The sequence below is a fragment of the Fukomys damarensis genome, unplaced genomic scaffold (assembly GCF_012274545.1).
Source record: "Fukomys damarensis isolate Sample0158 unplaced genomic scaffold, DMR_v1.0_HiC HiC_scaffold_15, whole genome shotgun sequence".
In the NCBI taxonomy this organism is placed as follows: Eukaryota; Metazoa; Chordata; class Mammalia; order Rodentia; family Bathyergidae; genus Fukomys; species Fukomys damarensis.
Window position 1 is genome coordinate 44,559,997 of NW_022900927.1, and position 25,339 is coordinate 44,585,335.

Below are 25,339 nucleotides of genomic sequence, written 5' to 3' on the forward strand. Positions count from 1 at the left end.
TGCTAAAAATATCTTTGTCTTGTTGGCACAAAAAACACAAGTATCTGGAATTGTAAACATACATTAGTAAATAAAATTCATATTTAAGAGTCAAAATGATATTATAGGTTGAGCATCTTTAATCCAAAAACTTATAATAAAAATATACTGAAATCTGGAGCTTTAGAAGCTCCAGGATTTATTTTGGATTTGGGATGTTTGGATTAAGGATGTAGAAAATCCCATGTAAATACTCCAAAATCCAAACAAACCCTGAAATCTGAAACCTCTTGTCCCAAGCATATCAGAGAAGATAATCATTTTTGGATATGAGGATGACACCAATCTGTGCAGAGTATTTCTTTCATGTACTTAGCTGTGATTATATTTATGGTATTTTATTCTTAAGTATAAAGACACATTTGTACATTGGTTAAGTACAAGCTCTTTAATGTGGGTCATGGGATTTGTCTGAATTTTTTTCAGCTTTAATTGAGTTTATTGGTACATTTTAGGAATACAGTACAGTTACATTCATTGTTGGGATCTTGTACCTCTACATGACAGGTCTTGGTTCTCATTTTTTTCCCCTTGTCCCTGTCCTCCCTTCACTCCCTCCTCCACTCCCCATCTACAAACACTTTATTTCCATCTTTTCATTCTCTCACATTTTTTTCTTTTCCCTTTTTACCCTTCCCCTACCCGTCCCACCTTCCCTACACCTTTAGCTCCTTTCTTCCCATTTCTCAATGTCAGTAATCTTATTAGGATCTTCTGCATTATTGCACATTATTCACATCAGAGAAACTATTCGGTATTTACACATATGTGCCTTATTTATTTCACTTAGGAGTATATTTTAATATGTATCCATTTTCCTATGAATGAATCTATTTTCTCATTCTTTATGGCTGAATACTATTCCATTTTATAGAAAAACTACATCTTCTTTATCCATTTTCCAACTTATGGGCAACTAGGCTATTTCCAAGTTTTAGCTAATACAAACTGTGCTGCTATAAACATGGGTGTGCATACTCCTCTGTGATATGATTCTTTTAGTTCTTTTGGAAAGATACCCAGCAGAGGGGTGGCTGGGTCAAATGGAACCTCCAGTCCAAGCTCTTTGAGGTATCTCCATATTGATTTCCACAGTGGTTGCACCAGTCTGCACTCCCAGCAACAATGGAAAAGGGTTCCTTTCTCTCCACAACACCGCCAACATTATTTGTTGTGTGATTTATTGATAGCAGCCATTCTTGGTGGGGTGAGGTGGAATGTCAGTGTTGTTTTCATCTTCATCTCTCGAATGACCAGTGATGTTGAACATTTTTCATATATTTACTTGCTGCTTTTACTTCTTATCCTGAGAAATGTCTGTTCATTTTGGATGCTCATTTTTTAATCATGTCTTTATATTTGGGGGGGCTGGTTGTTTTGAGTTCTTTATATATTCTTGATAATAGTCCTTTGTCTGAGGAACAGCTGGTAAAAATTTTTCCCCCACATTGTAGGTTGTCTCTTAGTTCTGCTGATGGTTTCTTTTGAAGTACAGAATCTTTTTAATAAGATGAGATCCCAGTTGTTGATTCTATCTACTAGTTCCCGTGCTACTTAGGATTTGTTCACAAAGTCTTTTCCTATGCCAGTGTCTTCCAGAGTTCTGCCTAACCTATCTTCCACAAGACATTTAGAGAAGAACTACTGCCATTACTCTTCAAACTTTTCAATGAAATTGAAAGGGAAGCTATACTTCCAAATTCATTCCTGGAAGCAAGTATCACTTTAATTCCGAAACCAGGGAAAGATGCAACTAAAAAGGAGAACTACAGACCAATCTCCTTAATGAATATAGATGCAAAAATCCTTAATAAAATACTAGCAAACATAATACAGAGGATGATCAAGAAGATCATCCATCCTGACCATGTTGGATTTATTCCAGAGATGCAAGGGTGGTTCAACATACAAAAGTCAATAAATGTAATACATTATATTAACAAAGTCAAGGACAAAAACCATATGATCCTCTCAATAGATGCAGAAACGCATTTGATAAAATTCAATACCCATTCATGATAAAAACTCTGCAAAAAATTGAAATAGATGGTCTATACCTCAACTTAATGAAGGCTATCTATGAAAAACCAACAGTCAACATCATAGTAAATGGCCAAAAACTGAAAACCTTCATGTTAAAATCAGGAACAAGATAAGGATGCACATTATCACCACTCCTCTTCGATACAGTTCTGGAAACATTATCCACAGCAATTAGACAAGTGAAAGAAATTAAAGCAATAAAGATAGGAAAGAAAGAAGTTAAACTGTAATTATTTGCTGATGAAATGATACTCTACATTGAAGACCCAAAAAACTCCACCAAAAGACTTCTAGACTTAATTGACAGGGTCAGTAGAGTATCTGGATACAAGGTGAACACCCAAAAATCAATAGCCTTCTTTACACAAATAACAGACTCACTGAGAGAGAAATAAAGGAAAAAATTCCTTTTACAATAGCATCCAAAAAAATGAAGTATCTAGGAATCAATCTAACAAAAGAAGCAAAAGATTGCTACATTGAAAACTACAGCACTCTGAAAAAAGAAATTGAAGAGGATATAAAAAAATGGAAAGATATTCCCTGCTCCTGGGTAGGAAGAATCAACATAGTGAAAATGGCCATACTACCAAAACTGCTATATACGTTTAATGCAATGCCAATTGAAATTCCAACACTGTATTTCATAGAACTAGAAAAAAGAATCCAAAAATTCATTTGGAACCATAAGAAACCTAGAATAGCAAAAGCCATCTTAGGCAACAGACACATGGCACCAGGTATAACAATTCCCAATTTGAAACTATACTACAAAGCCACTGTGATAAAAACAGCATGGTACTGGCAAAGAAACTGGCCTGAGGATCAGTGGAACAGACTGGAAGACACAAAAACAAACCCAGATGTACTCAGCTACCTCATCTTTGACAAAGGAGCTGACCATGCTCAGTGGAGGAAAGATAGCCTCTTTAATAAATGGTGTTGGAAAAACTGGATCTCACCCTGCAAAATATTAAAACTAGACCTTTATCTTTCACCATGCACTAAACTAAAATCCAAATGGATTAAAGATCTAAATATTAAAACAGAAACATTAAACTTGCCTTAATTTTACCTTGCTTGGTTTTCTGTCATCATCTGGTGTCAGTCTCTCTCTGACAAATTGTGTTCCAGCCACATCAGCCTACCTTCAGTTCCTCAATACCTAAAATATGCATATATGTTCTATTCTCTGCCCTAACAGTTTTGTTTTTTTTGTTTTTCTGGGTTTTTTAAAATTATTTCTCATCTGGCCAGCTTTTTCTCATTAAGCCCCAGCTTAATATCACTCTCTTAATAAGGTGTTTGGTCATGATTCTATACAAAGTAGACATCTCTTTCCTAACTCCACATTTCTCCTTCAGTCTTTTAAATTGTTTTTCTTCATAATATATCATGGTATATAATTTTAAATAGTTTTATTATATTTTATTCTCCTTTTACAAAGGAATATAAATCCTGTGAGAGTCAGCAGTGTCCTCCTCTGTCCTTTTGACTCTCTCTGTATTTGGTTATCAACTTCATTCTTGACACCTATACATATTTTATACACGTGTTAATTTTTTTAATGAATAAGTTAAGAAAAATACCTTGGGTACCTCCTGGTCAATTTTTAAATTTTACCTACAGCTATGGTCCATTATTTCATAAGACCTTGGACTAATCAATATTGTTATGTACATATATGTTTCAGATATATGACAGCAGCAAAGGCACAATCTTTATTTTACATTTTATATATCTATCTATCTATCTGTACACACACATATATATATACATATACATATATATATATATGTATATATATATATCTGTATTTATATAACATGGAAATTGTTTTCCCAAACTGTAAATACTATGTAAGCCACACATGTGTGGGCTTACATAGTAATTCAATAAATATTTGCTCATCTAATATTGCATGATATATTGCCTCTTTACCTCTAGTAAAAGAAACACAATGAGATATGTAGCCATAAAGGAAATCTATTATTAGATTCTTCTTAAATCTTTGGATCACACTCTTTACATTCGGAAAGCTCCTCACACCGAAAGTTCCACCTGCCTGCCCAACATAAAGAACAAAACTTTACAATTTTCAGCCTTTTATGCCACATAGTTTCTACTAATTATAGTCTTGAAAGAAAGATGTGAACACTATTAGGATAGACATTGGGTGAAGTATAGACTTTGCTCACTAGAAGTGGCAAAGAAATTCTGACTTTATACAGATAAGGGAAACAGTCACCTTAACAGCTTTGCGGTGGGGTAATGGAATTTGGTCCTAAAAGCTCCAGGTTCCAGAGTTCATGGAGGTTTTGGGAATAATGTTTACTGTCCACTAAAAGTAACTTATCCTTTAAACTAACTAGAATGAATTCTGATGTCAGCACCTAAGAACACATTACCACCCAAGTTGTCAGGTTCTTCTTCAGAATATGCATCCACCACATCCTGGGTAAGTTCTCCTTGTTCTTTAAATGTGATGGCTTCCTGGGGAATATAACCTTTTCCAACCTTACTCCTCACAATTCTTGGTGATCTTTATTACTTAAATGATTCTAACATATTTTCCTACAAATTAAGTATCTCAATTGCCATCCTTTTTCACTAACTCGGACCCCAAGTTTTACTATATTTTTATATTTTTGGCATATTTCACTTTCCTATAATTTCAATTTCTATTGTCTATGGTTATATTTTTTCTTTCTTATTTAAATGCTCAATTCTAAAAATGCCTTCTACTCTCAGTCTTAATCAAAGGAATGTAGTATTCCTTCTCATCATGCTCTTATCCTCACTGACTCCTTACTTAGCCTGAATTTTAAAGTTCAGTCTTTGTAATTATTCTTTTTCATGTTTCCTAAACTTCCACGATCTGGCCTCTTGCCACTACATTCAGTGTTCTACCTTGGGCCCGAGACCCATTCATCTCTTCTGAGTTATTGTAATAAAAGCTTTGAAAGTTGTCTTCCTAGTTTCTATCAAGTCAATTGCAAAAACAAAGTTAAATACAAGGTAGATCATCTATACCACTGCCCCAATTGTCAATGTCATCTTATTTGTCTCAAGTAATAGCCCAAATCCTCACAAGTCCCAGTGAATTTAAATTCTCTAAACTCCCTACTTCAGATTTTCTTTGCTGATCCCAGTACAGTTCCACTGGCTTCCCTGCACTTTTTTATTTATTTATTAAACTTTGCTTAATTTTACTTGTACAGTGGTAGACAATGTAGGATATCTCTGTTCCACATCAAGACTTTGTAATTGTTGTCTTCCCTAACTCAGACATTTTATTTCAGTTATTTGCATAACTATTTCACTCCACCATTCCTTAAATATTTTACTAAAGTATCACTTTTCAACATTCAAGTTTCTCTTGATTACCTCTTTTTCAATGTTCTTTTGTGTTAGACTCTATCTAAAATACAGTGTATCATATGGTGACCCTGTTTACTACAGATCTCCTAAAATTATTATAAGGCCAATAAGGATAGCAAATTTTTCCTCTATTTTGTTCATTTTGGGCTTTTCTGTGCCTAAGAAATAGAAGGTGATATATATTTATCCAGGGAACAAACCTGATAGAAATGAACAAACCCTGATTGAATTAATGGTTTGTATATTTATAGGCCATAACTTCAGCAAAATGGAAATCTGGGATGCATGTCCTGGATGGATTTGACAGAACAATGTCTCCTATGGCATACGGACGAGAAATAGTTATTTAAACAATCACTTGTGCTTTCTTGAAATTGAGTTCTTGTGAAAGCAATACTTTGATGGACTGAGTCATAGGCATAATAGACCATTTTGAAAATCACAAAGAATAAAAGGTTAATGAGGTGGGTTAGATGTTTTAAACTGTACTGAAGAAGTTAAAAGAGAGGAAATGACAAGATTAGGTTGTTAAATTTTAGGTCAAAGGTCAATCATAAAATCTAAGAGATTTTTATGGTTGTTCATAATGCAACTTATTAAGGTCCCAACACAAAACAGAAATAAGACAAATAACTGATATAAAGAGGTTACTGAATTATGATATATGATGAATTCATAGCCTTACCTGGTGTCTTATATGGATTCTTCCCACAACTCTAAAAAAAAAATAAAGTTAAAATAAAAGGCAACTAAATAACTAGAAAAGAGACAATTGAATAGATTCAGAAATTCTGAGTTACTCTGATACACCAAACAAAATGCAATGAGTCTTCCTGCTTCTCTGATGAGGCCAGTGTTATTTGCCCTAACGATCTTGTCACATTTTTTACTCAAAGCAGCATCTTACAAAAGGAAACCTCTGCTCACCATGTCCCATTCCAAAGCCTCTCCTTGCTCCCAAACTTGTAAGTATAATATGAAAGGATATATACTGCAGTCTAACCCAAGAAAACATGGCTTCCAAAGAGAAAGAGATGTTGCCTTTGCTGATTTGTAGCTTCAGAAATCTAGGGGTATAGATAGAAACAGATGTTAATAGTATGAAAGAGGAATTTGCAAAGTGTGATCTGGCTTTTTTCCTTCAACTCAAGCTCTTCCTGTCAGCAGGTGTATGCACTGCAGAATCGTCCGTACCCACAGCTGTTACTTTGAAGTTACAGTGAGTGTGCCACTCACTGGCCACACACTCTGCCTTTATAAACCAACATCCTGGTAAAGCTGACAAAAACCAATAAAAATCAAGGGGATCCAAGCAATGACTCCTTCCCCTAATGGAGGTACTAGAAGACAATGAAGATGAAGAAAAGTTAGAACATGGAGATGATGGAAACAATGAAAAAGTTGCCCTCCCTCAGAAACATAAAAGGCAAGAGGCTAACACAACTGCAACAAAGAAGGTGTTGAGTTTCACTATCTAAATATGGTTGTGACTGGGACGTCTACCAAGGAAAGAGCTGTCACTATAGGCCAGAAGGTAGCAGCCACCCCTCCCAAGAAAACGGTTACCCCAGCCAAAGTGGTCGGGTCACATAGCAAGAAAGGAACTGCACTAGGCAAAGCTCCAGTAGCAAGTACTGGCAAGAACAGAGCTTCTGTCCCAGCCCCAGGTCAAAGAACAGCAAAAATGTCATGAAGGAAGACAGTGAAGACTTCGAGGAGAATGACGATGAAGACTGACTAAAAATGAAAATAGGACAAAAGCAGCAGTTGCTGTGCTTTCTTCAGAGGGCAAAATATAAGTAGGACAGTGCTGGTAGAGAGGGAAGGCGAATCTGAAGAAACTGTGAAAACTACATAAATGGAAGGAGATCGAGTTTTGGCCAGTGTGATTCCTGTGAAAGAAAACAGTATGGCCACGGATGAGGTGGATGAAGATGAACATAATGAGGAGGTGGGGCAGGATAGAGAGGAAGATGGTAACAGGCAAAGATGAGGAGGTAGCAGAGACTGTGGACGACGCACGTAGAGAATGAAAGGAAGAGATTATCAAACAGACCGTGTCTCCTGAAACTGAGAATCATTAAGTAAAAGCCACAGAACCAACTGCACTTTCAAATTCTGTGTTGGAAACCAGAATTCTGACAAATCTCTCCCTACATTAAGAGATGGTATGCAGTCCGGGAGGTTGTGCACCTGCCGGGTGGTTTTTCTATAAAATGGAATATTACTCAGCCATAAAGAACGAGAAAATAGATTCATTCATAGGAAAATGGATACATATTGAAGGTATACTCCTAAGTGAAATAAATAAGGCACGCATGTGTAAATACCAAATAGTTTCTTTGGTGTGAATAATCTGCAATAATACAGAAGATCCTAATAAGATTACTGACATTTAGAAATGGGAAGAAAGGAGCTAAATGTGTAGGGAAGGTGGGATGGGTAGGGGAAGGGTAATAAAGGAAAAGAAAAAAATGTGAGAAAATGAAAAGATGGAAATAAAGTGTTTGTAGATGGGGAGGGGAGGAGGGGGTGAAGGGAGGAGAGGGACAAGGTAAAAAAATGAGAACCAAGACTTGTCATGTAGAGGTACAAGATCCCAACAATTAATGTAACTGTACTGTATCCCTAAAATGTACCAATAAACTAAATTAAAGCTGAAAAAAATTAAAAAATAAAAAAAGAAATGGTATCAGGGATCTCTTTGCTAAAAAATTATGATGCTGATGTGGATGCCACAATTGGTTCAAATAGGAAGTTTGGTTATGTGGACTTTTGAATCTGCTAAAGAACAGGGAAAAGCCCTGGATATCACTGATTTAAAAATCTTTATCAATGAAATCAAATCCAAAGAACTAAAAGAGAGTTACTAAAGAGTTTAGAGTTACTGAAAGAGAGTAAAAAATATCAAGATATGAGATTACTTTTGGTCAAAAATTCTCTGTATCCAGTCATCAAGATGAATTAAAAGAAGTGCTTGAAGATGCTACCAAGAGAAGATTAGTTGGAAAATACAGTAAGTGCAACAGGATCACTTACATTAAATTTAAAACAAGCTGATACAGAGAAATCCTTTGAAGGAAAGTGGGGAACAGAGATCAGTAGGTGATTCATTTTCCTTTTACTATACTGTTGAGAAAGGACACAGTTAAGACTACAGAGGTGTAAAGAACAGCATTTGCAACAGTAAATCAAACTCTGGTTTCAAGCAACTTGTCCAACAGTGAAGCAGAGAAAATTCTTTATCAAAAGGATTTCAGAGGTCAGCTTTAATGAAAATGTCTTACACCTTTAGCCCTTTTCTTCCTATTTCACACTATTAATTATCTCATTAGGATCTTGTGTACTGTTATAGTTTTTCACACCAGAGAAACTATTCGGTATTTACACATGTGTGACTTATGTATTTCACTAAGAGTATATCCTCAATATGTATCCATTTTCTCATTCTGACTAAGTAGTAGGGGAAAGAGAATAAGGGAAAAGAAAAAAATATGAGAAAATGAAAAAAATGGAAATAAAGCATTTGTAAATGGGGAGGGGGTGAAGGGAGGGAAGGGACAAGGGGAAAAAATGAGAACCAAGACCTGTCATGTGAAGGTACAGGATCCCAATAATTAATGTAACTGTGCTGTATACCTAGATTGTACCAAGAAACTCAATAAAAAGAAAAAAAAAAGAAAAAGAAAATGTCTTCAAACCAAAATGACAAACCCAAAAGTATATATTTGTAGAATTTGCTTTATTTGAAGATGCAAAAGAAGCTTAAATTTACTATTGAAAAGAAAGATAGAAATTAAGGGAAGAGCAATCAGGCCAGAACTGCAAAGACATCAGGAATCATGTAATGCAAGCCATGAAAATTCTGTTTGTCTAAGGTCTGTCTAAAGATGCCATCAAAGAGACATTAAAGGAATCATTTGACATTTCTACTCAGGCAAGGGTTCTGTTGATTTGGAAGCTCGATTTCATGGTGGGTTCAAGTCTGAACGTGTCAAGTATTCATTTGAGAAGAGAACTTGAGAACGGCCTCCTGGATAACTGGTTCACTGTGATTCATTTCACTGTGTTCAGCCACTCAGACATGCAGAGAATGCTGTTGTTATGGTCCAAGGGGGTCTGGCTGTTGCCTAGGCTGGTGGCATACCTTGCAATTGAAAACATCGTGCTGGTTTCACTGGCATTCAGAAAGCAAAAGTATTGAAGGTATGGAGGATTTGAACCAGATTTCAAAGGAAAGCCTGGCAAAGCAGGAAGTAGTCCCTGAGAGAGCAGTGTTTTAAGATGTGGAAATAAAGCCAAAGATACAATGGGGCACTAGGAACTCTGAGATTCCAGGAATGTGGAAAGTCTGCCAATGAAAGCTGAAGGCCATTAGTGAAAGAGCACAAAACACAGGCCCTGTTCGCTACAACTCACAAATCATAGATTTGTCCTTGTGCTCTGCAACTGACATTTTACCTCTATGTGCCCCTGATACCAGATATTCAGTTACAACACTTAATATTTGCCCTGTTAGGTTTCAATCTTGCTTTGCTGAGTCTTTCCTATTCTACTATTTCTCTCTTTTGGAATATGAATGTTTATCTGTGTCAATGTACCTGGGATTATATAACTTTTTCTTTTCTTTTTCTTTTTTTTTTTTTTTTACAAATATTCATAGTTAAGAGTTTGCCCTGAGTCTCAGAAGAGGCTTAGACTTAGACTGGAACTATGGCGGCTTTGGGGAAGGGATTGTTGCATTTTTTTTTTTTCTTGCATGTGGGATAGATGTGTCACATTGGGTTGAACCATAAACTTTCTGCTTTCTTTATTTGGAGATTAAATATGGAGAGAGGATGTGTTTGGGTGTGAAGTTGACAAGGGATGGAATATCCTGATATATCAATTTCTTTGGATTGAGAAGTGCCTAGCAGGTTAGTAAAGCATTCTCTTGGCTATGTGTCTGGTGGGTCATAGAGTTTTGATTGTTTTTTTTTTTTTTTGTACCAGAGATTGAACTCCGGTCCTTGCACTTACAAGGCAGGCCGCCAAACCACTGAGCTAAATCATCCCCAGCCCTGAGTTATGATCTTTGATACGAAATATGGTTCCTTGACCATTCTTCTCTGGCATATTTGCCCTGTTCTGCAGTAGGTTAGCTCTGCCATGCTCCTGTATCATGATGTTTCTGCCTTGTAGCCATCTGTGTATGGACTAAATTATTTGTTAACATGTGTCAAATTAAACCTCTCCTATTCAAAGTTGTAGATGTCTGGTGGCATGTACCAGCAACAAGAAACTTAATACATTGGCTAATTGATTGTAGAGTTCCTAACAAGACAGTAAGGATTAGTTTTTTAGTCAAATAATAATGTTAATATTTTTCATTGTCTCTGTAGCTAGAGGACTAAATCTTGGCAGGTTACATGGTAGTTTTTGACTTGCCATAAATTCTATTCTTGAGTAAAGTTAGAAATTTCTTTAAATCAAGGTGAGGTTGGGTATTTTTTAACTACATTTTATTTTATTTTGTGTTATTTTAGAGCTGGGGATCAAACCCAGGACATTGTACATATTAGGTAAGCATTTCTACCACTGAAATATACCCTTAGGCTGTGATTGAGTATTCCTTAGAAAAACAAAATCACATTCTTATGTCAGTATCACAAGTAGCTAGTATACGCCTCTGGGTGATCTATAAAAATTAGCCCAAATTCTTTGTCCTTTCATTGAGAGGTAGGAGACTACATTCTCTACTCTTGGATTTGGGTGAATCTGTGACCGTTTTGACTAACATAGCATGGTGAAAGTCACATTGATTGACTTCTGATTCTAGATTTTAAAAACCAGAAAGCTTTCAGCTAGGCACCGGTGCATTTTCTTTTAGATTCCTGGGCCATGATCTAAGAAGTCTGACTGCCTTGAAGGCACAAAGATGCAGAGGTAACAAACAGATTCTCTTGTATAAAATCACAGTTGAGTTTGTTTTGTCTTCTAGCATTCTAGCCCTGCTATCAGACATGAGAAGGAAGAAGATATCTCCCAGGCAAATTGTTTTACATTCAAATATTTGAGTTACCCTTTAAAAATGATGTGCTAGATTTGGCCTATTCGTATTTTGAGAATGTTAATTTTTGGGAATTTGTGAGCTGGTAGTTTAATGGCACCATATTAGCACCTTCCTATTAATCATGATAAGAGTATTCACATCATAAAATTGGCATACATTATTAGTGGTTTTCGTTTCCTTTTTCTTAATAGAAGAAATAGTACATCAACATGTTATTCTTGGTAGCCATCAAAACATCCCAGCAAAGTCTTCAAATATTTTGTAGCAAAGAAAGGCCATTCCCACTATTCTCTTTATGGTTCACAAAATATATGAACATAGTAAAATATTGTTTTATTCCATTAAGTTTTAGCATAATTTGTTATGAAGCAATGTATATCAGAAAAATCTCCCTAAAAGGCCTATCTGAAACTATTTAACTGGGTAACAGTTCCAAAGAACAGAGAAAGTCATCCTTTCCTTGATATTGGCCTGGGCTACGACCAATTCTTTGGTATGCATTATAGAAAAGAGTTTCAAAAATCTCATGGATGGAAGCAAAAAATTATCCTTGTAGATTTAAGCCCGTTTCCTTGGCCCTACAGGATTTGCTAAATGGGCATAAAGTTTGATAAGAGCATTAAATCCATTAAGTGGCCAACTTCCTAGCTACAGCCTTCAAACCCAAGCCATTAAACATTATGACGATACCTGTGAAGAGTAAAAAGAAAAGGTCTTTCACTTTTTTTGTTGTTGTTCTAAGAATTATAGTTTTACTGTTGGATAGGTACATGTCATTATAACTATTTAGAATTATAATGAAAAAAGGTTAATGGAAAAGTTAGATTGTAGTGGACATTTGCCACTTTGGGCTCCTCAAAATATTTTGAACATACCCTTCAGATTTGATAGTTCCTCAAACTGAATCTGACCATCCCAATATAGAATACAAGTCGTTTATGCTATGACAACCACTAGGTGGCAGATGTGAGTCAATCAACAAGAATCACCCCAGTGGTTGGAGAAGGCGACCCGCTGGGCCAGGCCACTATTTTGCCATTGTGGATAGCAAGAGATTCTCCATGTTTCTAGGAGTAAGAGTATGAGAAGGAACCTCAAGGTTAAGAAATACAGAAATTATACATGGAAAGTCAGTGCAGAGATTTGATATATGCCTTTATGACTTTTTGATTGAAACAGCTAAACGATGCTCTATTTTGGGCAATTGTGAGCTCTTAGGTCGATAATAATGAAAGCTAAGTGTGTTATTATTTGTTGTTTGTTTGTTTGTTTGGTACCAGAGCTGGAACTTGGGACCTTGCCCTTGCAAAGCAGACAGCAGAACCACTGATCTAAATCCCCGGCCCCAGGTGTTTTTATTAATATAAACAGACCCCCGTAAGAAGTGAACAATTTAACTTATCCTGAATATTCCTCAATGCTTCAGATATTACATACTCAATACTTATTGAACTGAATTAATAATAAACATAAATTTCTGGATTAGACAATGTGGCCCAAATGTTCTCATCCAGCATATATCTACAGATTTTAAAGTTTTAAGAAGGTAAGTAGAATTCTGGCTCTCTGACTATCACCATGAATATATGTACTATATAAGAGAGCACAAGGAGAGTCAGAAGAAAGTGGTTGGTCCATTATGATGAAAGACCGGTATGATAAGAAAGTATCTTCCTTTTTGAGCATAAAAATATTGGAAAATGCTTATTACAAGAACTCAAGGAACCAAAATTGCATCAGATGGCCTCAATAATCGTGTGCTTGCAGGAAGCCCTGCTGCTATACACCATGATGAGTTTGAATTTGGAAAACTCAGGTTAACTGAGGATATTCAAAGTGAAACTGCCTACTTATGTGGTATGGGTCTTACTTGTAACAAAATGAGTTCCAAGATCCAAAACATGTGGACCGTGATGGAGGCCTTATTGATGTAAAGACTACAGGGACTATTTGCCTCACTTCTTCTATGTTGATTTTACTACAAAGCACAACAATAAGATGTAGAAGGTCTTTTATCCTTACCACTAACAGATTCACCAAACTGGCAAAACAATTATGTAAATCTGGACCTAAGAGGTACAGATGAATGATTTTGAAAGAAATGTTAAATAAAAAATTTCCATACAACATTGAAAGAAACATAGAAAAGTCATACTGATCTATTTATTTCCTTTGGAATGGAACTAATATGAGAAAATCAAAAAATGGAAACAATGTCTTTGTAAATAGGAAGGGATGGAGCGGTTGAAGGGAGGGCAGGGGAATGGAGAAAAAAATAAGAACTAAATTTGCATTAATTATTGTCATTATATTGTATACCTAAATTGCACCAATAATATTAATTACATTTTTAAAAGTCCAGCTTGGAATAGAGTTTCATGGTGATGGTAATATTTCTGTGAAAACTTCTGGAAATGAGCCAGATGCTAAAGTTCTACAAGTCAATGGATAGGAACCACCAGATAAGAATTTGCCTGAAATTCAGATTTTAATCATGACAAATAAAAAGTCTGTTGTTTAAAATTTAGGTAAATGCATGTAAATCATAAGAGGAACAATTAATCTAAGGCATCACTAATAATCTAACAATTGTACACCTTTACTGTGAGTCGCAACTTTAGTCTAATATTTAAAACTGAACCAGGTGCTGATGACACTCTTTGATAACATCAGAAGATGGCAGTCACAATAAAAATGGCCATCGGTCATATGTTAGAATTTCACAACACCAGGGACGATATATGTATACACACTTATGTGCACATGTTATATACACACACACAGGAGCATAACACATCCTACATAATCATTGGGAATTTAAAGTTTTGGAGCTTGTCTTGCCAAATAAAATATCTTGAATAATTTATTTCTGTCTTTTATTATGCTTCTGCAAGAGTTTCCCAAACTACACTCCTTCCTATTAGATGTGAATTCAGCATAACTTTGTGTGCAAGTATTTTCAGTAACAAATATCATTCAAGTAGAAATACATTGTGTCCTGGAAATTAGTTTGCTTAATTTAATATGATGCCATAGCAAAACACTAACATCAGAAAGTGACAGACTTTAAATTGCTTGCTTTCATGACTAGCCCATGTGCCATCGTCACCTTCAAATATGGTTTAAAACTGATGTTGTGTATGTACATGCTTGATTATCACATCAAAATAGCTGTTGAGAGGGTGTGTGTCCTATCTTGTTCCTTCTTGCATTGTACTTAGCTTAGACTTTTCATAAATAAATAAACAGGTACACATATGCGTATACATGTAGCATGCTTATCTGTATACACATGTTAGAGTCTACTTGAATTAGGTTGCACATTTTAATTAAGGAAGTATGTTTGGAGGCAATTACTAATTTGTATAGATACAGATTTGTCAAGAATAGAAGATTTTTTTCTTTCTAATAACAAGTGCCTGATTCCATCAGAACACTGTTAAGATGACTCCTTTGGCTCAAAACAAAAGTAAGGGCATGGTAAGAATGTTTACAGGGCAGTTAAGTCTTTCTCTTCATTTATGATCTATGAGATTAAATTACTTTTATTATTTATAAATGCCCTTAAGATTGGCTCTCAAATCCATAGCTTCTTTTTCAAAGCCATATAATAGCTATAATTTAAAACATTATCAATAACTTATGCCATATTTAAAAGCCCTCAGCCACAAAAAACGTTTAGATAGTTCTAACAATAAAATATTATTCTCTATTCTGATACTGACAGTATTAACTGCATTACTATTCTCAATTTTTCTTTATCTTTTAATTCATCTATATAATTTTGCCAAAACATGGTAAGTTTTACCATCAATTTGAGTATGTTGAAATAAATCTGGAATATATTACTTTATATAAACAAAAATTACCTAATTAACACAGAAGTTTTATACATGTTATTTCACAACTTATACTTATTTCATAAGTTTTATATATTGAGGTTAATTATTTTCTATTCTCAATATTATGAATATTATAAAGTTTCAATTTATCTATCAACAATTCTATTTTTTCTACATTTGTATACTATCCAATTAGGAAATAAAATAGTTTATTTGTATGTTTCTATAAATATCTACTGTAATTTTTGAAATGTAGATTTTATATAAACATGAATGATGTTCAGATGACTTAAGAGCAGCTAGAAATTACATTGATTTAATTCATTCATTTGTACTTTTGAGCTGAGGACCAGGTATTTCTGTAGTGAGAAAAATAATACATTGCCACAACTTTCGGCTCTGACATCAAAATAAATACATTTTTTCACATGATGGTAATTACTGAATTATAGAAATTTAAATAAATTCCACTGTTCTCTAAACATCATCAATCACTCTGCATCAGAACTGAGTTGTGGGTGAAATAGAAATGTGATTTCTAAATGCATAACCTGTGATTAAACCAAGACTCAGAATCACTAGATGTGTCACATGCAGGCCGTGTGGCCTTGGCGGGTCACTTAGTACCTTAATGTCCTCATTAGTGACATTGGGATAGTAACTGGTGTGAGTATATAGCGAGTTAAATACTCAAAGCATTTGGAAAAATATTTAACACTCAATAAGGCTAGCTAAAGTATTTTCATTATTATTACTCCATGTATTAAGTAAATTTCATTCAACCCCCACTTAAACTTCTTTCTAGTTAGTGAGAAGATATTATTTACTCAACTTTGATTATGTGGGAGGGTCTTTTGACAATTCTCAGAATTAACACAATTAACAATATCTACTCAGGAGTTCTCTTTGTGGGCTCTTTTGTATTTTTATCTCTGTACATAAACATATGTTAGCTGACTCCTTCATATGGAGCCAGAAGTTGATCAAAACCTTGGAAATCTGAACTTGAATTCTATTTTAAATTTTCTCACTTTTTTTTGTTGTTATTTTGTTTTTTAAGACAAGGTCTCACTATGTAGTTGAGACTGACTTGGAACTCACTATGTAGCTCAGGCTGGTCTTGAAAACAGGGATCCTCCTGCCTCAGCCTCCCAGGTGCTGGGATTACAGGTCTGCCCCGCCATGCCCGGCTCGCATTTTAATACCAATCAAATTTTCTTTAGGTGTGACAGAAATTTAAAATTGTTGCTTCCTTTTTGAAACCAATAAGTACATTTGTACAGAAGATAAGTATATAACATATAGGAAGAGAAACAGCTATAGCAGTCAAAATTAAAATGTAGTCAAATTTGATGGAGGCATTTTGAAGGGAGGCAAAAGGTATGTCTGAATTTCAGCCCTGGTGTTTGAGGTTGTGGGAGGAGAAGGATTAGAAGTGGGTGTGTAATTTAAGAAGCAGTTATATAACCAGAACTGTGCATAAGGGAAATCTCATAAATCTGATTTCCTTGATATCATCAATAATAAAAGGTAGAAAACTGTTCCTTAGTTTTATTCATATTTTCAAATTGTTATTCATACTTAAAATTGATGGCTTCAATTTCTGTTGTCCTAAAGGAATTTTATATTTTTCTCCCTCTGACTACTGAATATGTATTTTAAGTGTAGCTCACCTATGTAAAGGATTTCATTATCCAAAGGTCCTATACAGTTGCAATAGCCAAAGATGCTTGTAGGCCTAATGGCTTTTAATATGATGAGAATTATGTGGATACAGGACCAATTCTCCTAAATTTATGAAATTAGTCATAGCTAAGAAAGTAAAACATGGCCCACACTTAAGCAATAATTACACTGTATACCTTTCAGACAATGTTTCCTTTAAACTATAGTTGTGTTGAGTTCTTTCATGAATATAACGAGTAATCCTGCTGAGGACCTCATGGTTGGAGCACAGGCTCTGGATTTGGATGTCTTATCTTTCGCATCCTTTCTCTGCTCTTTATTGTGTGACTTCTGCTGGGCTAACTGACATTTTCTGAGTTCAACTCATTTATAAAAATGGAGATAATCATAACACCTCCTTCATTGGCATATAGAAAGGTATAAAGAGCTATAGAAAAACATAATAAAGGAGAAATATATGCATAGCTAATAAAAGTGTCTGGTGCACTTTAGGTGTAAATTCACAGAGTAGAGAGATAGATAGACAGATAGCTGTGTGTTCCCCATACTTAGTTTCCTGCTTCTATTTTTACATTTGGTTGTGCTGAAGTGCATCAAATCTATATTAAAATGTAAAATAAGGGCAGAATAAATTTCATGACAGAAACAAACTTCAAATTTGTGTAAAAGAAGAATGTTGTTAAAAATCAAAAGTAGGAAAAATACAGAGGGAGAGAGAAAAGTAATTTCATCTGACACCTATAACATGATCTGAATTGCTCTTGTAATAATCTATTTGAGGTAAGCTAAGTGACCAGTTCATCAAAGTCTCAATGAGCACCAATTAGTTTTCTTTGCCACACAATAAGACCCTGATGAATAAAGACATAAATTAAATTTGATCATACAACCATTATGCACGCAATTCCTACTTTTATTAGAGGCACAAACTCACATTTTATGGAGCTATATTTTAGTCTCTAAAACCAAGCAGAGATGGCCACTAACTGTGCTTTATTTTCTCAGCATTAATTTGTTAAACTATGATACTTAAAATATTTTCAACTGCTTAACATTTGAATGAAATTTGTATCTACACAAAAGTGTTTTCTACTTTTCTTTACTAAATTACTCATTTATGAGTAATGTGGAATTTATTTATTTTATGAAATCTCTAAGCTAAAAAATTAAACAACTTTTATTAAATTATGAACATTTATGCTACATGACATGTCATATGAAAAGATATATGAGTTTCCGAGAGTAGAATGTATCAACTTCTATGAAACTAGATTTCATAAAACCAGAATGCACATCAAAACTCAAAGTCTTCTTCGGTGACCTTCTAACAATTAAATGGTAGGTCTCTTTCTATTGGCAGAGATCTTTCCCAATGGTTTTACATTTTGAACACTTTTCTTTCCTTTTAAAATAAACTCTCAGTTCTCTCCCAAGTCTCCTTATTTGTCCATTTGTAGCCTCTGAGGTATTCGTCTTCTTCCAACAGCCATTTGAACGTTTGAAACCCATTATTGAAATGCATTCCTTCTTTTTAAAGTCCAATAAAGTAAAAGCCAGAAGGAATGAGGATATTTTCTGAGGCAACACAGTGATTTAGTAGCCAAGACTATAATTTAGGCTTCCTGTCACTTTGAGTTTCCGTAGTATGTGCTTTTTAAAAGTATCTGGGAGATGATATCTGCTTAAAGTACTCCTGAAGTTTCTAAGTGCTTATATTTTTATATGAATACTGGATATAAGGCATTGAACTATGTATGGAATTAATTCCAAGAATAGACTACTTTATACTTACTCTTGTGTTGTTTCTTTCAGCCTTGAGTTCAGAAATTTCTTCTTCTTTTTCCAGAAGTTGTTCCCTGCAGGCGTTTAATTCTTTTGTCAGTGCAGCAAATTCCTGGAAGAAGGATGAAGATACTTGAAGACATACTTAAGATAGAAAAATATAATTCCAGAGTGGGAAATAAAAGGCAAAATATAAATTTTGAATGAAAATAATGAGAAAACAGTGTCTTAGTCGGCAGGTCAATATATATTATTATTATTATTATTATTATTATTATTATTATTGAAATACATTCATACATTGTTCAAGAAAATGCTAATTCATGATCATATACATTTTATTACGATAAGCTTAGATGAGTGCATAAAATTAAAAAATTATATAACAATTTATTACATGAATAATTACAATTTGGCTAATTTTGTGAGGATTTTTTTTTAATCTCATAGTTTGATTCCTTTACAACAATGTTTATGTAGAGTGTAATAGAACATTAAAACAAGAATTCAAAAGTCTGAAAAATGAGCTTTAAGATTCAGAAGTATATTTGTTAACAATATTTGTTAACAAGATGAAGAAACAATAGAGCTGCCACTTACACAATAATGAATATCTCAAAGATTTGATGGCATTATGTAAGATATTCTTATTAGCATGTGTATTGCTCAGTCTTTCTGAAGTTAAGTTCCATATAACCAGGGACTTTGATAATTTATGGCTTTACCACCAGTATCTACAGCACAGTGCGTGCCCAAATAATATTTATTTTCAGTAAGCAAAAGTTGGTCATATTGTAACAAAAAATGAGAATTCTGGAGTAATCCTTTCTTCATGTGGTTGATAACACTGTGAAAAAATTATTCAGTGGCTTCTTTTCCCAAAATGGTATGAGAAATCATATGATTATGCATAATTTTACCATTCAGTGATAAAATAAGTTTCAAAAAATAATACTTAATAAGATCAGGAACCCAAATTCAACTATTCTGGCCCTCTAAATTATACACAAACATTTTTTTAAAAAGTAAATATATACAGATCATCTTAAACCCTTTAGAGGGCCTTGAGTAGTGAAACTAATGCTTATCAAATATTTAAGTACGTGGGAAGCTTATTTCCAGGGTGAGAAGGCACTGCAAGGAAAGGAAAAGGAAAAGGTAGGGTAGGAGGCAAGTTTGGTTCCCTAAAGGGAATGAAAGCAAACTCCGTAAAAAGTAGATGAAGGTGATGATCCTGTAGCACTGGGAAAGGTTTAGGGTTTATATCTTCATTCCCCTCAAATTATTATTTTTCTGAGTTTCTCTGAATGACATCAACTGATGGCTTAGAATCTAGATGAAAGAGTTCCATGCTGGTGGGCAAGGCAGATAAGTGTTTTCTTCCCTGATTGCTTCCAGTTTAAATGTTAATGTTTTATGAGTATATTATTTAATAGGAGAATGGAAACAAGAAAGATGTACAAAACAGTAAATCTCTCTCTGTAAAAAACCTGAAACTTCACAGGTTTGACACAAAGAGAAATGATATCTAAATAGTCTAAATTTTATATTATTAGCCTACAAATGTAAAAATCTTATGTTCATCTATTATGAGAGACTAAGATGTAATATGAATCAAATGTTCACGCTTAGCAGCTTGCTACTTTAAGATAACATGTATATTTGTCCATGTTTCTAAGCGTTAGCTTGCTATCTATACATATTTTAAAAGACTTGAAATAAATATTTCAGATTTGAATATTAGAGCTCTCCAGTGGTAAAATCATGAATGACTTTGATGTTTGGCTTCCGCTTACACAATCCTATTGCCAAAACTCTGTATGGCAGGGAAATATGCTTTTGTTTAGAGAATAAGAAAATATATTAATTTATAAGTACATGGAAATGAGCATGTATCTATAAAACAGAAGATAAAAATTTCTCAAGATGTTACCAGTAACAGATGATGCTTTCTGTTATCACGGCACTGATTCTGAACAGGCTAGTTAATGACTCTATGCTTTAAGGCTAATCTTACCATTATTAACTTCATAGCAAATTTCAGCAAACATTCTCACAGTCACCATTTTATCTTGCTCTTTAAATTCTTAATAAAGCAGTTTCATTCTTATTTGATGGCTGAGAAAAATGAACGACTAACATGTAAATCTAAATTCACAAAGCTCACGTGCTACCAGGAATGAGTCAGTTCTGAGCACAGAGCTTTAAACTGCCAGTTTAGTGTTTTTCTTGTATTTTGTTTAGTTGAAATGCTCCTTTTAAATACTAATTTTTATAACAAATTCATTTCTTAAAGTACTAGCCTGCCTTTGTTAATGCCCCATAATACTTCATGGTGTTTTTATAATAAACTATGTGTTCAATTCCTCAAACATCATGATTTTTTAAGGAAATGCTATTTCATTAATTTTTACATCTTTAGGTCCTAGTATAGCTCTTAGAAATATGAAGATACAATATACTCCTATTATAGATGAATTATTCCTTTGACTTTAATATTGAAATAATTTTTAAAGATATTACTTAATTTTCCTTGTTTCAGTAAGTGACAGCATTATAATTTATATACTATAAAACATCTATGATACAGTATAACTTTTGTTTTGTTTGTACACAAAATGCACACTATCATATTCCACAGAGCACTTCTCTCTCATGTTTTATTACATTTATGTGAGTGACAGAGTGACTGCCTGGAAACTGCCAGATTAAACACAGTGTTCAGAAAGTCACTTCTGATTCTGGTAGGTTCGTCAAAGCAGTGCACAGTATGTCTCCCAGCTAGGAACAAAATGCATGTGACTGTATCATATACCTCAAATGTACCAATAAAGAAAAAAGAAAAAAAAAATAGAATCATGAGTGCAAAGGTGTCTGAGAAGGAGGAGAAGAAATGAAGGGTAGGTTCACATTCAGCTTCATTAAACACTGTCCACACCCTTACTGGCCATAAAAATATATCTTTTAAATTTATTCTTCAACCATTTTTGCAAATCAAAAATAGCTCCCAGTAAAGCATATGGCATCCAAGCATGATGATTTGACCACCTAGTATTTAAAATAGACCAATTAATCCCCTCGAAAACACTTTTTCTAAAATAATGACTTCCCCAGTCTATGCCTCCCATTTATTATATTTCGGTATTTCCTCTTTTGGAAATTGAAAGCTCTTCTAGCAATTCTATTTGTAATACTCTGTGGGAAGCATTGAATTTAAAATATATTTTCTTTTGATATAATTGCACATAAATTTACATGCATAAGGACACATTCCCTTTCTAAACCACAGGACATAATTTCCAGGATACATTAAAAATAGAAATATTAGATTAAAAGAAAGCAACAAAAAGATTTAATATATTACCAAAATGTTATATCTATACACATCAGTAAATTAGCTGTTAAAAATTCACATGAGCATTTGGAAATTTAGTTCATAATTTTAGTTTGGAATGAAAAATGTGTTTTTTCATATAAATTAGCACCCCATCATCACATCAATTTCTGTAGATATAAAGTGGTGGACTTTTTTTGCATTATTATACTACATAATCAAATGCGGTGTTAATGACCTCTGTTTTTATAATTGCCTTCTAGAACCACGTAAGCCCAGGGAAATCTGTCATCCAAAATTACCATGTGAAATGACCGTGTCTCATGGTCAGCCCTGGGCAAGACAGCTTAAAGATAAAATTGCTTCTATGACTAATACAATTTGACAGGTACAACTGGGCTCAGAATTTTCATAGAACTGGTTCAGTATGACTTCTTTGGTTAAAATGAAAGTGAGATTTAAACTATACACAAATTATCACTTGTCCCCCTTTATTTTTATTTATACACATATAATTAGAGAATTTTTTTATTTTAATTTTTTATTTTTTTGGTTTTTTGAGACAGGGTCTCACTATGTAGTGAGACTGACCTAGAACTCACTATGTAGCTCAGGCTGGTCTCGAACTCACAGTGATCCTCCTGCCTCAGCCTCCCAAATGCTGGGATTACAGGCGTGCGCCACCACGCCCGGCTTTTAGAGAACTTTTTATCTTTTCTCTAAAACTGAAAAATAATTTATGCCACTGCCTTATGATGACCTGGGGACATGCAAGCCTGTCTAAAATCTAAAATGCCACAAAAACCATTTTATGGTCTATATGTACATGGGTGCTTGGTAACTTCTGTTTTCGAAACCTTCCAGTTAAGGAAATGAGAAACTGGCAAAATTAGACGTCTGTTGACAGAAAACCTATGTTGTCAGAAAGCCTTATACAGTCCAGCCATCAAGACATGTTCCTACTACGAGTCATCTACTGGGTGGCGTACAAATGTGTCTGTTTTACATCTTATCTCACTCTGCGTTTTGAAGTCTAATACGTAAATAAGTGTATAGTTCTGCCCCAGTTATGCAGTGCTCCTTAATAACAGCCTGTTGGAAATGATGCAACTGGGTGATGACTCTTAGGGGGACAGGCAGCGTCACTGTGATTGCCTCGAACACAGAGAAGAAAGGAAGGTATTTGGTAACTGCAAGTCAGCTACCCTGTTTCCCTTCAGCTGTGTCTTCTAGGGGTTTTACGGACTTCTGTCTTCATGGACTGGCTTGTCTAAAATATTACATATTTTAAATTTTAAAAGGTATTCAATAAATGATATGTACTCAGTTATGTTTAAGCCATAGATGGCTGTTTCACAATTTTGATTTTCTTTTGAGGTCAAGTTTGCAAATTTAGGGAAATATAATATTTCATTAGCTGCTTAAAGATGTAAAAAAGTCATGCATTTTTTTAAATTCATGGTAACTGAAATATACCTGAGAATCACATGCCTGAGTCCTCCTTACATAAATGTTACTGTAACTCATTTTCGTTTTACAGAGTCCCTAATAAATTACAATCCTAATTATACATCAAAGATAGCAGATTATCCTCAGGAGTAATCAGAAAGGAGAGAGAGTTCCAGTGCAGTACTCATGGACTAGCATAATAGAAATGATGGGCATTACTGTGATACAGAGGAAATATTCGATACATCTTTATTAGAGAAAATTTTTATTGTACCCCTTTGTTTCTTTGTACTTAGTAAATTCTCACTGATCAAATAATTAAATTATTATTACCCCCCGAACACATCAGATAATACTATACTATTCATATCTACAAAGATTCAAAAACTATCAAAAATTATGTGTCATAAAACTGTTTTTAAAATCAACCCCCTTGAACATATGTCTCTGACTTTATCTCCAGTGATTCTCTTTGCTCCTCTCTGATTGCATCAATCACCACTATCCCAGGGCTCACAGAGCCCTCAAATACTGCCTGGTATCTGAAACTAAATGACCACATAAAGATACAAAGTAGTTCTCAGTGAATCACCATATGAGCTATGAGAGGCTGTTCAAGAGGAGCCAGCTGCCTGTCCCACGCTAGGGGTTACAGCCTCGGACACATTGCCTGATCCGGGTAAATGGGACAGACCTTGTTGAACAGAGCCTCCTTGGAGTCTGGCTCTAAATGTGAGCAGCTGCCTCATTCCCAAATCCTGTCCCTTTGTGTATTATTACAATACTAAAGACAAAACGACACAAACACATGCTTGTGTAAACAAACCTGGGGATACTCCAAGTTTGCTTTTTTTTCTTTAATCTACTCTACCTCCCCCCTCCCTTTTCCCCAAATGGAAACACCTCTGTCTGGACTCATTGTATCAAGCAAACGGAAGAAGCGAGAGGAAGATCATCAGACAGAAATTCTAACAGAGGAACAAAGACTTCTAGGTCTGCAGTCCAACTAATGAACTTGTCCTTGATCCTGATTCATCTTAATGAATGGAGAGGAAAGGAATCTTTTATCTCTAGAAATCTTCAAAAGATATTTTTGCGTATGTGATACTTGAATCATTTGCTAATTTATTGCTACCTAACATTTAGGTACATCAGTAAAATTACCAGTAAGCATTGTAGGTAAAGCATGTTAGGGCTGAATTACTGCCAACCAAAAGCTCTGTTGGCAGGAAAAGCCAATTTTCAACAGTTCTGACAGTGTAAAGCAGGAGGCATGTTTGACAAGATGCTGCGTATTAATTTAAAAGGCTTTAGCATCTGGTTAGGTAATACCTGCTGTGGCAAACACTCCCAGGTACATAAAATAACATTCAAGCTGAACATTTAAATCTCCCAACACAGCTCTAATTCTAAACAAAACAAAACAAAATCATGCATCTTTAATCATCAACAGATTTCTAATTATATAAGCAAAAATATTTAGGCTGGAACATTGTTGGCTTTTCATTAAGCTAAAATGCTGTAGTGGGTGCTATAGAAATTGTCAAGCCCATTGAAAGGTATCTTTCTACCTTTTCTAGACTTTTGCTCTGCAGAACATTTAGAAGAAGAACATGGCTCAGAAGATTATGCTTTGTGCTTAAATATGCTGTACTAATGTATAGTTAAAGCAGAATTTTTCACAAAGAAAGGGAGGTGATGGCATCAAGCAGTAGAGAAAATCAAACCATA

General features: G+C 34.5%; 1 protein-coding gene across 33 annotated transcripts in view; it reads right to left on the reverse strand.

The window, feature by feature from the left end:
• Ppfia2 (PTPRF interacting protein alpha 2) overlaps positions 1-25,339 on the reverse strand; it is a 458,820-nt gene that overhangs the window by 171,804 nt on the left and 261,677 nt on the right. For all 33 annotated transcript variants that reach the window (XM_033763796.1, XM_033763797.1, XM_033763805.1 and 30 more), the window contains one exon: positions 18,836-18,937. In XM_033763796.1, coding sequence (XP_033619687.1) covers positions 18,836-18,937 — 102 coding nt within the window. The remainder of the gene's footprint in view (positions 1-18,835; positions 18,938-25,339) is intronic.